Source organism: Taeniopygia guttata, chromosome 12 (assembly GCF_048771995.1).
Source record: "Taeniopygia guttata chromosome 12, bTaeGut7.mat, whole genome shotgun sequence".
NCBI lineage: Eukaryota > Metazoa > Chordata > Aves > Passeriformes > Estrildidae > Taeniopygia > Taeniopygia guttata.
Genome location: NC_133037.1, coordinates 13,694,166 through 13,706,440, shown reverse-complemented (window position 1 = coordinate 13,706,440; position 12,275 = coordinate 13,694,166). Strand labels below are relative to the sequence as shown.

The 12,275-nt window shown below is 40.5% G+C and overlaps 1 protein-coding gene across 2 annotated transcripts in view; it reads right to left on the bottom strand.

Moving 5' to 3' along the window:
- The window catches only part of DCP1A (decapping mRNA 1A), a 31,844-nt gene extending 23,933 nt beyond the window's left edge, over positions 1 to 7,911 (bottom strand). Inside the window, exons 1-3 of one of the 2 annotated variants that reach the window (XM_012572500.5) lie at positions 7,714 to 7,911; positions 6,749 to 6,789; positions 4,824 to 4,951 (exon numbers count right to left, since the gene is read on the bottom strand). In XM_012572500.5, the coding sequence (XP_012427954.5) occupies positions 4,824 to 4,951; positions 6,749 to 6,789; positions 7,714 to 7,848 (304 nt within the window). In that variant the 5' untranslated portion in view covers positions 7,849 to 7,911. The remainder of the gene's footprint in view (positions 1 to 4,823; positions 4,952 to 6,748; positions 6,790 to 7,713) is intronic. The other variant, XM_030283016.4, reaches the window with a different exon arrangement.
- Positions 7,912 to 12,275: the final 4,364 nt, after the last annotated feature.

Genomic DNA, 12,275 nt, shown 5'->3' with positions numbered 1-12,275 from the left:
TCCCTTTCCTATTGCTTTCAATACCTAAAGGTATTTCACAAATACATCACACAGCACAATCCCACTAACAGGAGCATGGAGAAATTCAGCAGGTGCCAAGCAGCACCCAAGCTCAGGAACACTTTAACTGCCACCTGAGTATTTTATGGAGGGAGAGGGATCTCTTCTTTGCAACCCAAACCACAGAAGAAAACCTCCTGCAGTTAGAGTGCCAACTTTCGGGTCAAACAAAGTATTTTTAGAACTTCTTTACAGTGTTCAACCATTTCCTCCCCTCCCCCAGCTTGCATTGCTTCTTCTGCTATGAAGATACGAAGAAAAGGCTCCTTTCTTATCTCAAACTAAACCACTGGGTTAATGTGCTTGCTGGAGAGCCAGACAGCCTCAGCAATCACAGAGATATGTTACACTTAATGGAACATGTGTGATAACAAGAGACTTTCCTTACCAGCTTTGAAACAGTCAGGAGCTCTTTGAAACATTTCTAATGCAACTCACTTCACTTCTGCTGTTCAGGATACAAGTTGTTTACATCAATAATACAACAAGCTCAGAAGACAGCACTTTGTAACTGAGTTTTCCACTTATATGCACAAAGCTCTACAAAATCTGTTGTTTTTGTATTACTATCTCTAACCTTGTACAGGAATAAGAAGCAAGGAAAAAAACACACCACCACAAACAAAAACCCCACACCAAACAAGGACCATTTATTTTAATACCCAACTTTTATTCTAAACATCTATCTTTTCTGCACCATGGAAATCAGCCTGCCTGACCTCCCAAGTGAACTGGCTTGGATTAAAAACCCTTTTTATCAAGACCAACACCACCGATACAAAGGAAAAGTTATAAATGAGAAAGGCTCAGAAGAATCTTTCCTGCAGACTTTAGGAGGTAAGTTCACCAGTGCTTAAAACTTTGACTAATTTTCCTCAATTATTACGCAAATTATTAACTAACAGCTACACATTCTCACATTACAGATTGAAAGGAAGTACTGAACTTCAGACTGGACTGTTATTACTGTTACTGGCTGAATTGTATTGCATTTTTTAAACTAGAGATTAACATGCTTTCCAGAAAACACAGACAAGAGAAAACAAGCTTAGATTCATAAAAAAACCCAAAAAGTCAATGGGATTCAGTATTTAATGAACAAATAATCTGAGTTCTGTAAAGAATGTGCATGTGTCCAGAGGGAGAGTTCAACAAGGATCAAATATACCTGGCAATACCTATTCCAGACTAAGAAATAATAAATGGCACATTAAGTATGGAGTATAATCTCAAATTTTTTACCTTTTAAGAGTAATTCTAAATTTAAAATATGTTCCAGTAAGTCAAACATTCTCTTTTCAATTTGGCAATTTCTTGATCTGTTCATGTTTGGTGATATATGCTTTCCATAATTCTTCAGAACAGTGAAAACAAGAATACCTTTTTTCTATTTAACACTACAAGTGGTGTAATGTCTCACAGTTTCTTAGCCACACTCTTATCATCTTTGCATGCCCCAGAAATAAATGGGGTAAGTTTTGGGGCAGCACTATATCCAACTTTTTGGGTTTGGCATTCTTTTGGGGCTGGAAACATATTATGTACCCAGAACAATTTTGAGAACAAAAATTCTGGAGTGAGAAAAGATCTCCCCATTAAAAGATGAAATATGAAAAAGGTAAGATTGGGATGTGGGGAGGAACTTCACAGAACAATGAATAACAAATTGACCCAAGTGTTTTCCATTGTGCTCAGAGAACAGCAAAAGGCAGATATAAAAAGATACTGTATCTGTTCTCCTTCCACAATGCCCATGAAAGTTTCCTTCATCCCCCACCCTGCAAAAATGGGAGGATTCCCCACAAGATCTGTGAAAATCAGTAATTTCCCAGAAGAATAAAATGGCAATTACCCAGACTTGGTCTGAGAGTATGAAAATGCCTCTGTGCAATTGGATAAAGAATCTTACATCTACAGCTTAACAAAGTAAATTCTGATACACAGCAAACCAACAATTCCTTTGTATAGCAGGAATGTTTGAAGAAATCAAACTACAAAAGAACAGTAAAACCCCACCAAAATATAATGATCTAGTATAACAGGCAAATCATTCTTACAGCCTCCAGCCAAGCAAAAACAATGTTTGCAGACTGCTTGCAAAGTTCCTCACATAAGCCATTAGCAGCTCTGCACAGACTGGAGCAGGTTACTCACTGTCCCAAAACAGCTTTTGCGCTGCTCAAGACAGAAATGCCAGAGGTCTGATCTGCTGCACAGAACAGACTTGGCCTCATTTTCAGTCAAGCCAGAATCCCAGAACAAAGTGAAAACATGAAGTTTGTAACACAGTAGTACCACATTGAATATAAATATTGTTGACATGGAACCTTCCCCAAATGCATGGTGACATAATTTTGCTTTGATCATCTTCTATTGTTTCTACCACAACCTGGTGAAGCACAAAACTCCGTGTTTGCGACTGATCCTGTAACAATGTAACTACAGAGGCACAAAGTACCTGTTTGTCTCTGCCAAACATGATTTTAGGTTTTTACTGGATAGTCTGAGCCATTGCCTATCTGTAAGCTAAGGAAACAGAATCAGCAGTTCAATCACTCATAGAGGGTTTACTCATAAAAGGATTCTAATGATTACAGTAGATTTCTTAAAGGACGCAGTAAAAGCCACTCTACAAGACACAGTGTTGTGTAAGAGGAAGCTTTTCCTTACACAAACTAGCAGTCCATCCTCTTTCACTCATTAAAAGATCTCAGAAGAACTTCACCTTAAGCCACTAGAGACACATGACATTAAGTCCTTGGAAATACACTATAGTAACCACTGGCTTAAACCTCTGATTTGAATTAGTTCCAAAAATGCAAAGATTTTTCATGCCAGCAGGCAACAGAGCAGAACTGGAGATCCTTCTGCATGAAGACAAGAATCTCCCGATCTACCCAGACAAACAAAATACACGTGTTGAAATTTGTCTGCAAATCCAAATTTGCCTGCAAATTCACAAATACTGTGCAAATAAAGGCAAACAGCTTTAACACAATTCAACCATATAATTTGTTTTCTAACTCTTTCAGAGGAGAGAAAACTTGGAAAACCTTATGTAAGGAAAATAAAATAAACCAAAGCAAAACAGCTTAATGCAAAATGTAAGAGAGTGAGTGGTGTGGAAATTATGAGGAATAAAAAGCTTAGATGCCATTTTCAATGCTTTTAAGCTTGTATTTGAACAAAGTGAACACTCTCAGAGGGCATGAAAACTCATTTGCAGTTTATTTGTGGCACCTGAGAAAATAACTCATGACATACTAACTGCATTGGACATCTTCCATCTGCAATCACTAGAGACAGGATGGGGTAATGAAAGAAAGAATAGTTTCTGACCAAAGTCTTTAAAAATGTCAATAGCAAAGAAATAAGAGGAAAAAAAATAATCCTGATTACTTCAGTATACAATTCCCACATTGAGTCTGTAATTTTTTCCTTGTTGACCGCTGTATGAATTCCTCCCTTCCTTGTACTATTCTGTGTCATCTCTGTCCTAAACCCATGAGCCTCCCACAGATCTTACACACTAGTGTCCCACAGGAAAAGGAGAGCTTTTATCAAGGAAAACAATTGACTTCACGGGTTTTTAATGAACTCACAGCTTATACCTCCGCTGAGTACAACTACCTGAAAAGAGTTTGTAGCAAGGTGGTGCTCAGTCTCTTCTCCCAACTAAGAAGTAATAGGACACGAGTAAATGGCCTCAAGTTGTGCCATTGGAGGTTTAGATTGGGTATTAGGAAAAGTTTCTTCATGGACAGGACTGTCAAGACCTGGAACAGTGCCCAGGGCAGTGGTGGAACCACCATCCCTGAAGGTATTTAAAGGATGTGTAGATGTGGCACTGAGGGACGTGGGTTACTGGTGGACCACGCAGTGCTGGGTTAACAGTTTGGTGTGATGATCATACAGCTGTTTACCAACCTGTAAGATCATTCTGTGATTCCTTCCCTGAATGATCCTCTAGTCACTGTCACACCATGGTGATTCCACAGCAGCTCCTGTTTCCTTATACCATCAGCAGTCCCAACAAACAAACAAACTTCTTGTTTCCCTTATGTCACCAACCTCAGAGCTGCAATTCTTTCCTGACACCTTGAGGTCCATCCTATTCCTACCACCTCCATCTACAGCTCCTCTTCTTTGCAAACCAAGCAATCCACTGCAACACCCAACTCAATACAGTACTTTCCCCAATCTGCTGCCTTCTCCTACACTTTCCACCTTACTGACCAGTTTTGACTTTTTCCTCTTTGTGACACTTATGAAAGGAAAATTGCTACAATTATGAAACAGGGGAGGCCATCTGCCTTGGGCTGTTCTTTGCCACCAGGATGGAATCTATCCTGCTTCTTACAGATCCCAGAGACCTTCCAAGTGGAAAAAAGGAAGGGATTAACATTTGACTGGTCTATTAGGAACACCAAAGCACAGCCAAAGCAGTGTTCCCATCAAGGAGAGACATTCTGATGGAGGAGGGAGATGGGTTTAATCTAAACTTATCAGATCATTAATTAAAGACCAGAGCAATATTGCACTTTGGTAGTATATCTGCTTTTAATTGAAAGCAGGCGGTGATGATAATATAATAGAACAGCTATTTAAGTAAATTTAGCATTGTAGACAGAAAACATCATCAGATATTTCACTAGAACCTGCCCCATTAGATTATATTTGAACAGACATCACAGTAATCAGAAGTCATCTAGGTTATAAAACTGAACCTGAAATTTATTTGAAGTAGACACAGTTATACTCACAGCTGGCATTTCTGTAGAGAAGAAAAGGTTCATGGAGCTGAAACTCCAAATCTTTATTTACTGGCTCAACCAGGTTGTGCATATTCAGTCGATTCACTATTGTAAAACCATGGTAAGGAGAAGCTGACCTATTGTGTCAATTAAAACAAAACCAAGGATTAATATCTTCATTAACGAAAATAATTTTCTGAAACCAAGTTATGAATTTATCTTCAAATTTCCTTTGCTTTATTACATGAAGTTTTAGCAGTCCTGCAGCTCTTACAGTTGTTTTTCTATGCCATTTCTTGGCATGCCACCTAATTTCAATTTCAAACTACACTTACCTCAAAGCAGGATTAGGATTAACATTACAATTCTACACTGTTAAACTGCTGAATCAAAGATATGCCTCTGAGAAATCTATTAAAAAAAACTAGGGCAGGTCCACCATTAAAATGCAAACGTATTCAATACTTGATATAAGATCGTTTTGAGGCATTTCAGAATTTTTTTATTAGAGGACAAAAACCAAACCACTTACACAGCACCATTACCTTATTGTAAATAGACATGACAATAAAAAAAAGAGCTGCTGTCTTTTAAACAGCATGAAGTACACTTACAGGGGGAACCATAAACAGTAATTTCTTCCTAAAGGGAGACTCTGCAAGTAAGGACTTAAGCCAGTATCCTGAAAGTAAATTATTCAGAACTGTATTGCTCAGTGAAACAATTTTTATTTATCTAGATTTTTTCTGGACACCAAATGAAAAAAGAAAACACTGAGCAAGCATTGAAAGTTCAAGATAGTTTTAGATCTGTTTTTTCTTGCTGCATGAATGTCCTGTCTGCACTGAACTGTGTCTGTAAAATGGTGTATAATCAACAACAATGAAGGTAGGCTAAAAATCAGACACAATAAGCTGGTAAATGTAAAGATTTCTGTAACAGTGTGGCCACCTTTACCTAATGATCGACACCAAAAATCTCTCATGAATTTCCAAGGACAGGGTAAACAACCATTACCATCACAAGTGAGTCCCTTAATGCACCTCGCATAATTGTTTGAAATCATCAGCTAGTGACACAAAGCTTTTGCTTTGGTTTTTGATTTTATTTTTATTAAGTTTGGCTAATACTTTCTTACACTACGTATTTCCAAGCTGGGAGCTGAAGCAAAAGAACTGTGACTCAAATCCCTACACAGTACTGGGATAAAATATTGTAACAACCAAACTATGACAGTCTGCTTCAGGATGGCTTAAGTCTGCATTATTTCTTTTTCTTACCTTCAACAAAGTGTTATTTCATTTAGATTTTTTAATTTGCTTATAATTTAAAACCTGAACTTATGATTGATTTTATGTGTTGGTTCTCCTCCTCAGTCCTTTTACCTGTCCTAGAAAACTGGAAATTTCTTCCATGGTTTTGAGAGGAAATTGGACAACCCCCAAAACCAGACATTACAAAATCTCCAGCTTTTGGGTAACTTCATCCATTTACAAAAATTTATGATATATTCCATGAGTAATTTAAAATTCATTATTTAATTTCTCATGTCTATTGTTTTCATAATCAGCTTCATGGATGTTAGGAGACAAAGGGAGACTTGGCATTAAACAAATTCAATGCACTAACAAATGCTATTGGATTAATAAAATAAGCTCAATAAACTAGTTTTTGACGTGGGTACATATGTAGCATTCAAGTTTTACACTTTCCTAGCAATACTTTTAGGGGCTTTTGACAGAGTTATTCACCCATGTGCAGAATTTATTCTTTTTGAATGACTACACAGCAGTTAACAGCTGGACAAGCAAAAAATGATAAGTATGAAAGCTCTGCAGGAAGCCATCTGGAGCTTGTTTTCTTAAGGAAAGAAAACAAATATCGCCAGTACTATATACCCCCTCCCCCAAAAAACCAACCCAAAGCAACCTTACCTTTTATACACAAATAAGGTCCCTTCTATGTCGGTTTTCTCCTACAAAAGACAACAAATGCACTTCAGGGATGTGCTTGTTCACACAGGTAGGTTTTGTACTGTGTTTTAATTACAGACTTACAATATCCATATTTTTCCATAAGGTTTGACATCACAGGTCAAAAATTATGCTCCCCTATATTCATAACTTTCCAAAAATTTTAATTAGAAAAATTAGGAAGTTAAACCTACTTCCAAAAGACTTTGCTCACTCTCTCTATTTGCCGACGTGATACACACACATTGTTCCACAACCTTCCCCTTCTGAGCAGACTCCAAATATCCGAGAGGTTGTGTTCCAGTTCTACTCCAAGGACAGCCACAACAGCACAGCACGGTAGCACTGTGGGCATGGCTCTGTGGCAGACTCCAGCTCCCAGAGCAACCCTCAGCACGGGCGTGTCGAGGAAAGCTGCTGCAGCTCCAGGGCTGCACGGGAAGTTCCCCATATTCCCATTTTTATGGCTCTGCGATGAACCCGGCGGTCAAGCCAAAACTATGCTTTAATGCAATCATGCAATCTTAAATTCCTCTCTTCCCGAATCAGGGCTCTGTGTAACAGGCACGAGCAACAACAACAAAGTACCATTAAAAGCGAGAGAAGTCAATGGCCAGCAGCAGCCAAAGCGCGCTCCAGCCCCAGCGCTGCCCCGGCCCGAGGGGGAGCGGCGCCGCCTCCCCGAGCGCACGCACGGCCTCGCCTCTCCCTCTTCCCCCTCTCCTTCTTCCTCCTTCTCCTCCTCTTCCTCTCCCTCTCGCCGGCTCTCTCCGTCTCCTTCTCGCTCCTCTCCCCCAGCACAGGAGGGGGGAACGCGCCCAAACCCCGAACCCCTGACTTCGGCCCCGCGCGGGCCCCGTGAGGGAGCGCCGGGCCCGGCGGCTGCCGGGGCGCGGGCACGGCCGGGCCCGCCCCGCCGGACTCACCCACTCGTTGTCCTTGGGGCTGAAGCTGTAGAGCGCGACCTGGCCGGTCACGTCGGCGATGCCGGTGATGAAGGGGTCGTGCCGCCGCAGGGCCGCCAGGCTCATCTCCTGCGCCGCTCTGCCCGCCGCCTCCATCTTGGATCCGGGCAGCCACGCCCGCGGAACGGCGACAGCCGCGCTGGTGCAGCGGCGTATCCGGCCCCGCCGCCGGCCGGGGCGCCCGGCCCGCGCCTGAGGTTCCGCCCGCCGACCAGGGCCCACGCCCCGCCGGGGCCTTCCCGGGCCCTGTTCTCAACTCGGGACCGCGGCCCCTTCCCGGGTCACCACTCCCCCCTCACAGCGCGGGGCACTGAGCGCTTGCAGGGCCGTGGGCCTCGGGCAGGGCTGCGGGCTGGCCCTCGCGTCTTGTTTTTATTTATTTACCCCATTAGTGATCCGCAGGCTCCGGGTTGCTGCAGGCTGCCCTGTGAAGCGCGATGGGCTGGGTCACAGGCTCAGGAGGGTGGATGCTCTTTGCTCCCGTGTCTGTCCTTTTCATTTTCTGGTATATCAGTGTTTAGCAGTCTGCAGTGGGATATGGAATTCTCAATATTTTAGAAGAATTTGGAGATTAAGTATTTCTGTCAGGTGTAGTAAACATCCATACATACGTTTCTCAGGTAAAGTGAAGGTGCATAGGACACTAAACTGTCATATGTGGAGTGCTATATAGTACATATCTACATTTGCTGAAACAAGAACAAAGTAACATGCAGTGCACTGAGATTCTTTTCCTGCAGCTTTTTCAGTTACTGGTGATTTTAGGAACAGAACAGTGTAGAATACTCATCAGGACCAAGGCATGAATTACGTCCAAGATAAGTTCACTTAGGTTCAAGTACCTTTGTAGCATTTTTTGCAATCTGACAGGGAATAAACAGGTTTGTAAATTTCTAAACAAAATCGTGGCAGGCTCCTGACCCTCCTGAGTATTTCAAGAATATGTGCTATGCTCTGTATTACCACAAGTCATGTTCTTTTGTTGCAGGTGGACAAACTTCTGATACAAACTTTTAATAGAGCTTTACAGGATAGTCCTCTCCTATGATGGCTGACATTTATTGCATTGCATTAACCATAAACAAGGATCCAGCAGTTGTGTGGTTCCACAAAAAGTCTATCTGATAAGAAGTGGAAATACCAAGTTCTAGTATAATTTTTTTTAAACTGTAAAGCTTTTGGGACAAAACAATAATGTGCCTATTTTGGTGTCAAACAGTTACAGTGTAAAGTGAAAATGCATTTATTAGGAAAAAAGTAATCTAGACAGAAAACTTCATCCCAGTAACTCACCCTTGAACCCCAGAGCATAAACATCAGTAAAAAACTAAACAAAATTCATATGGAGCTCCATAAATTGTCCATGTCTTTCTAATGGTTTCACCATAGAAGAGCTTAATCCATAAAATTTGGGTTTTACGTAGTTCTGTAGTGTTTGCTCTTAAAGGCAATACTTTGATGTAAAATTTCTCATTATTCACTAACAGTTTATATTAGAGAAAGATGCTAAGAAGAATTTAAAGTTTGAAATCTATTTTATACAGCAACCACATTCTAAGAACTCATATAGAAGGAAAATGACAAAAACTTTTTTTAAAAACTGGTTCCAAATGGCATCTTAAATGTCTGCATCAATCTGCCCCCTTCTGCAAGATTGCTGTAAAGAAAAGCTATCTTTCAAATTTAAAAACTTATTGGCAAAGGAAAATTTGTGCTGTGTGAGATCTCAGTTGTGAAAAACTCCTTGGCTTTATCTTGCATTAAAAGTGAATCACAAGGAGCAGCAAGAAAGGGAAGCAGTGGTTTCTGCTTATGGATTGTTTTCCTCCCTCATCTGCTCATTCCAGTGCTGCATTTCAGTGAATTTATTCTCCCTGCCTGTCTTCACCGTTGCTGTGTTGGAATAAAATATTTTGTATCGGAAGTGATGTGTGGCCTGTCCTCTGCCTCCTCAGCCTCGCAGCACAGCAAAGTGTGTGTACAGGCGGAGTCTGGGGGTGCATTGGAGAGTTGGAGCTACTCAGGTGTGTGCTGGGAGTGCTGTGTGGTGCAAATCTCCTCAAGCCTCCCCAGAGCTGTGCTGGGGAAATGTTCCTCTCTCACTCCCTGCTCCTGATCCTTGCACGGAGCCAGGCACAAGTGGGATGATGCACACGGTGCCCACACGGTTGTAAATGCAGGCAAACCCAATGGGAAGAAATGATGATGTATGACTCAATTCAGAAGGCTGAATGATTTCTTTATTATAATTACGCTAAAATACATTAATATACTATATAAATGAAGATACTAAACCTACATACTACTTTCTCTAACTCAATTCGTGACCCTCTCTCTCGAGTCCAGCTACAGGTGGGTTGGATTTGCCATCAGGCTCAAACAATCCTCACCAGAATCCAATCAAGGACTCACTCCAGGTGAACAATTCTCCAAACACATTCCACATGGGAAAAACAAGGAGCAGAAATAAAAATTGTTTTCTCTTTCATTTCTCTCCATGCACCTCTATGAAAAATCCTGAGAGAGGGAGAAATGTGCTGCCACAGTGCTCTTTTCACGTTTTCCCGGTGAGTGGGACAGATTCAATTTGTGTTTCAACAAGTGAAGGGGGCATTGTGTTTTATAGTTCACTTATACTGCTGAGGTTTTGTAGGAGAGGATATGTTAATTTATTACCCTAAGTACTGTTGCCTACTTAATCTGTGTTAATATTAAGGTAGATGAAGTAATAAAGACCCTCTTTTTTATTTGCTGTTGACACCATGGCTGAGTCTCCATTGCTCTGCTGTTGGCAGTTCTGTTATACAAACTCTTTTTCTGTCCCTTCTTTTTGCACAGTAGATTACTCATGTATTCCCAAAGCTTATTTGGGCTGCAGTTGCTCCTTTAAACTTCCTACAGAAAAGTTCTTCAGTCCTTTTCTTTTTCCCTTGTTGGCTGAATATCCTCAGCAAAAGATTATTGCTGCTGTTCAGATGAGGGAGAAGTGCAGCCAGTGCTCCCAGTCAGTGCATTTCCTGTTATTACTCCTGGCTGAATAGGGTCCAGGGAGTCCTGCAAATCTGAGTGACTCACAGAACTTGTATTTTTTCTTTACAGTTTTCTATTCAAAACAATTGCCAGAAATTCCTGCTTTCACAAACTGTTTTGCAAATGACACACTTCTTTTGGTTTGTTTGCAGATGTTTTGCTTGTTTTCTAATGGGAGGCAATTTCTGGGCTGTTGATTGATAATTGCATTGTTATCTATACCCTAAATTTCAGGATAATGGCTGTAATTCTACAAACTGTTTATTTGGGCTTAGTTCTAGATAGGACAAAATGTCCTGGTCATAACTTCCTTAATAACTTAATGAACTTTTATTTTGCATTTTATTGCTTAAAAAAAAAACCCAAGGGGAAGGGGATGCTAGAATTTTTGAAGTGCTGACATTTTATTTGAAAACCATTTTTATTTCACAGGTGGCATTACTTGAGCATTTTCCTCATTTGTATAAATATGGTATAAACCGCTCAGGTTCTATAGTTACCTTCCCTGGCAGTTGTTCTGCTCTTTGGAGGGCCAAGTGGATCAGCAGCCTTTTCTAGGAGCTCCAGCTTGCACTGTGCTCTCTCTGCACTAATGCTGGAGCCACAGGTACCTTACTGCATATTCATGGGGACAAATACTTGTTTTCAGCTGTGCAAAATCTTCTTCCTCTTTCAGTAGAAAGTTTTCCAAATTGCTACATATTAACAGTAGAAGGGCAGCAGTGTTAATCCAAACAATTAAATTTGGTGGGATGGGATGGTGTGTAAAGGGACTCCAGGTTTGGCAGGATCATCACATGGAAGTGACAAGGTTTAGGAAGATTGTTATGGGACTAGTGATTTACCCAGCTGTAGGTAGGGGATTTTTTCCTGTTTCCATGCTCTGTATAAAACAGATCTAACACAGAACTATTTTGCATAGTGTCTGAGTTTCCCAGCTGTTGCAATACTGAAATGTGAATTTAACTAGAAGTTTCTTTGTCATGAAATAATTGCAGTAATGATTCTGTAAAGGAATGTATGACTTTCATTTTTCTTTTTTTTTTTTCTCCTTGTACAATTGGAAAAATCTTCTAGAAAATGTGAAGCACGAAACATTAAAAACAACAGCACTTTCTGAAATAATGTAGCTTAATAAAGTACTAGGAAAATGACAAAAAAAAAGCAGTTAGCCATCTTTGTGTCCACTGACATTTTGGATATGAGTGTAACCAACAGATACGGTCCTTCCAAGAGATTCTGAAATAATATTGAAAGAAACAGAGAAAAGTCATTAAATTACAGTTTCAATTCAATAAAAACAGAAGAATGAAAATACTCAATTGAATTTATACAGTAAAGCTACTCCCACAACAACAGTGCAAGAGGGTGAAATAGGTCACAGGCAGCCCTCCTTACATTGCTCAATAACATTAGAAGGCTTAATCATTTATGGATTATCTCCTAGAAACAATGATCTGGTGCAGACAGGTAATCCAATCTCCTCTATCTTT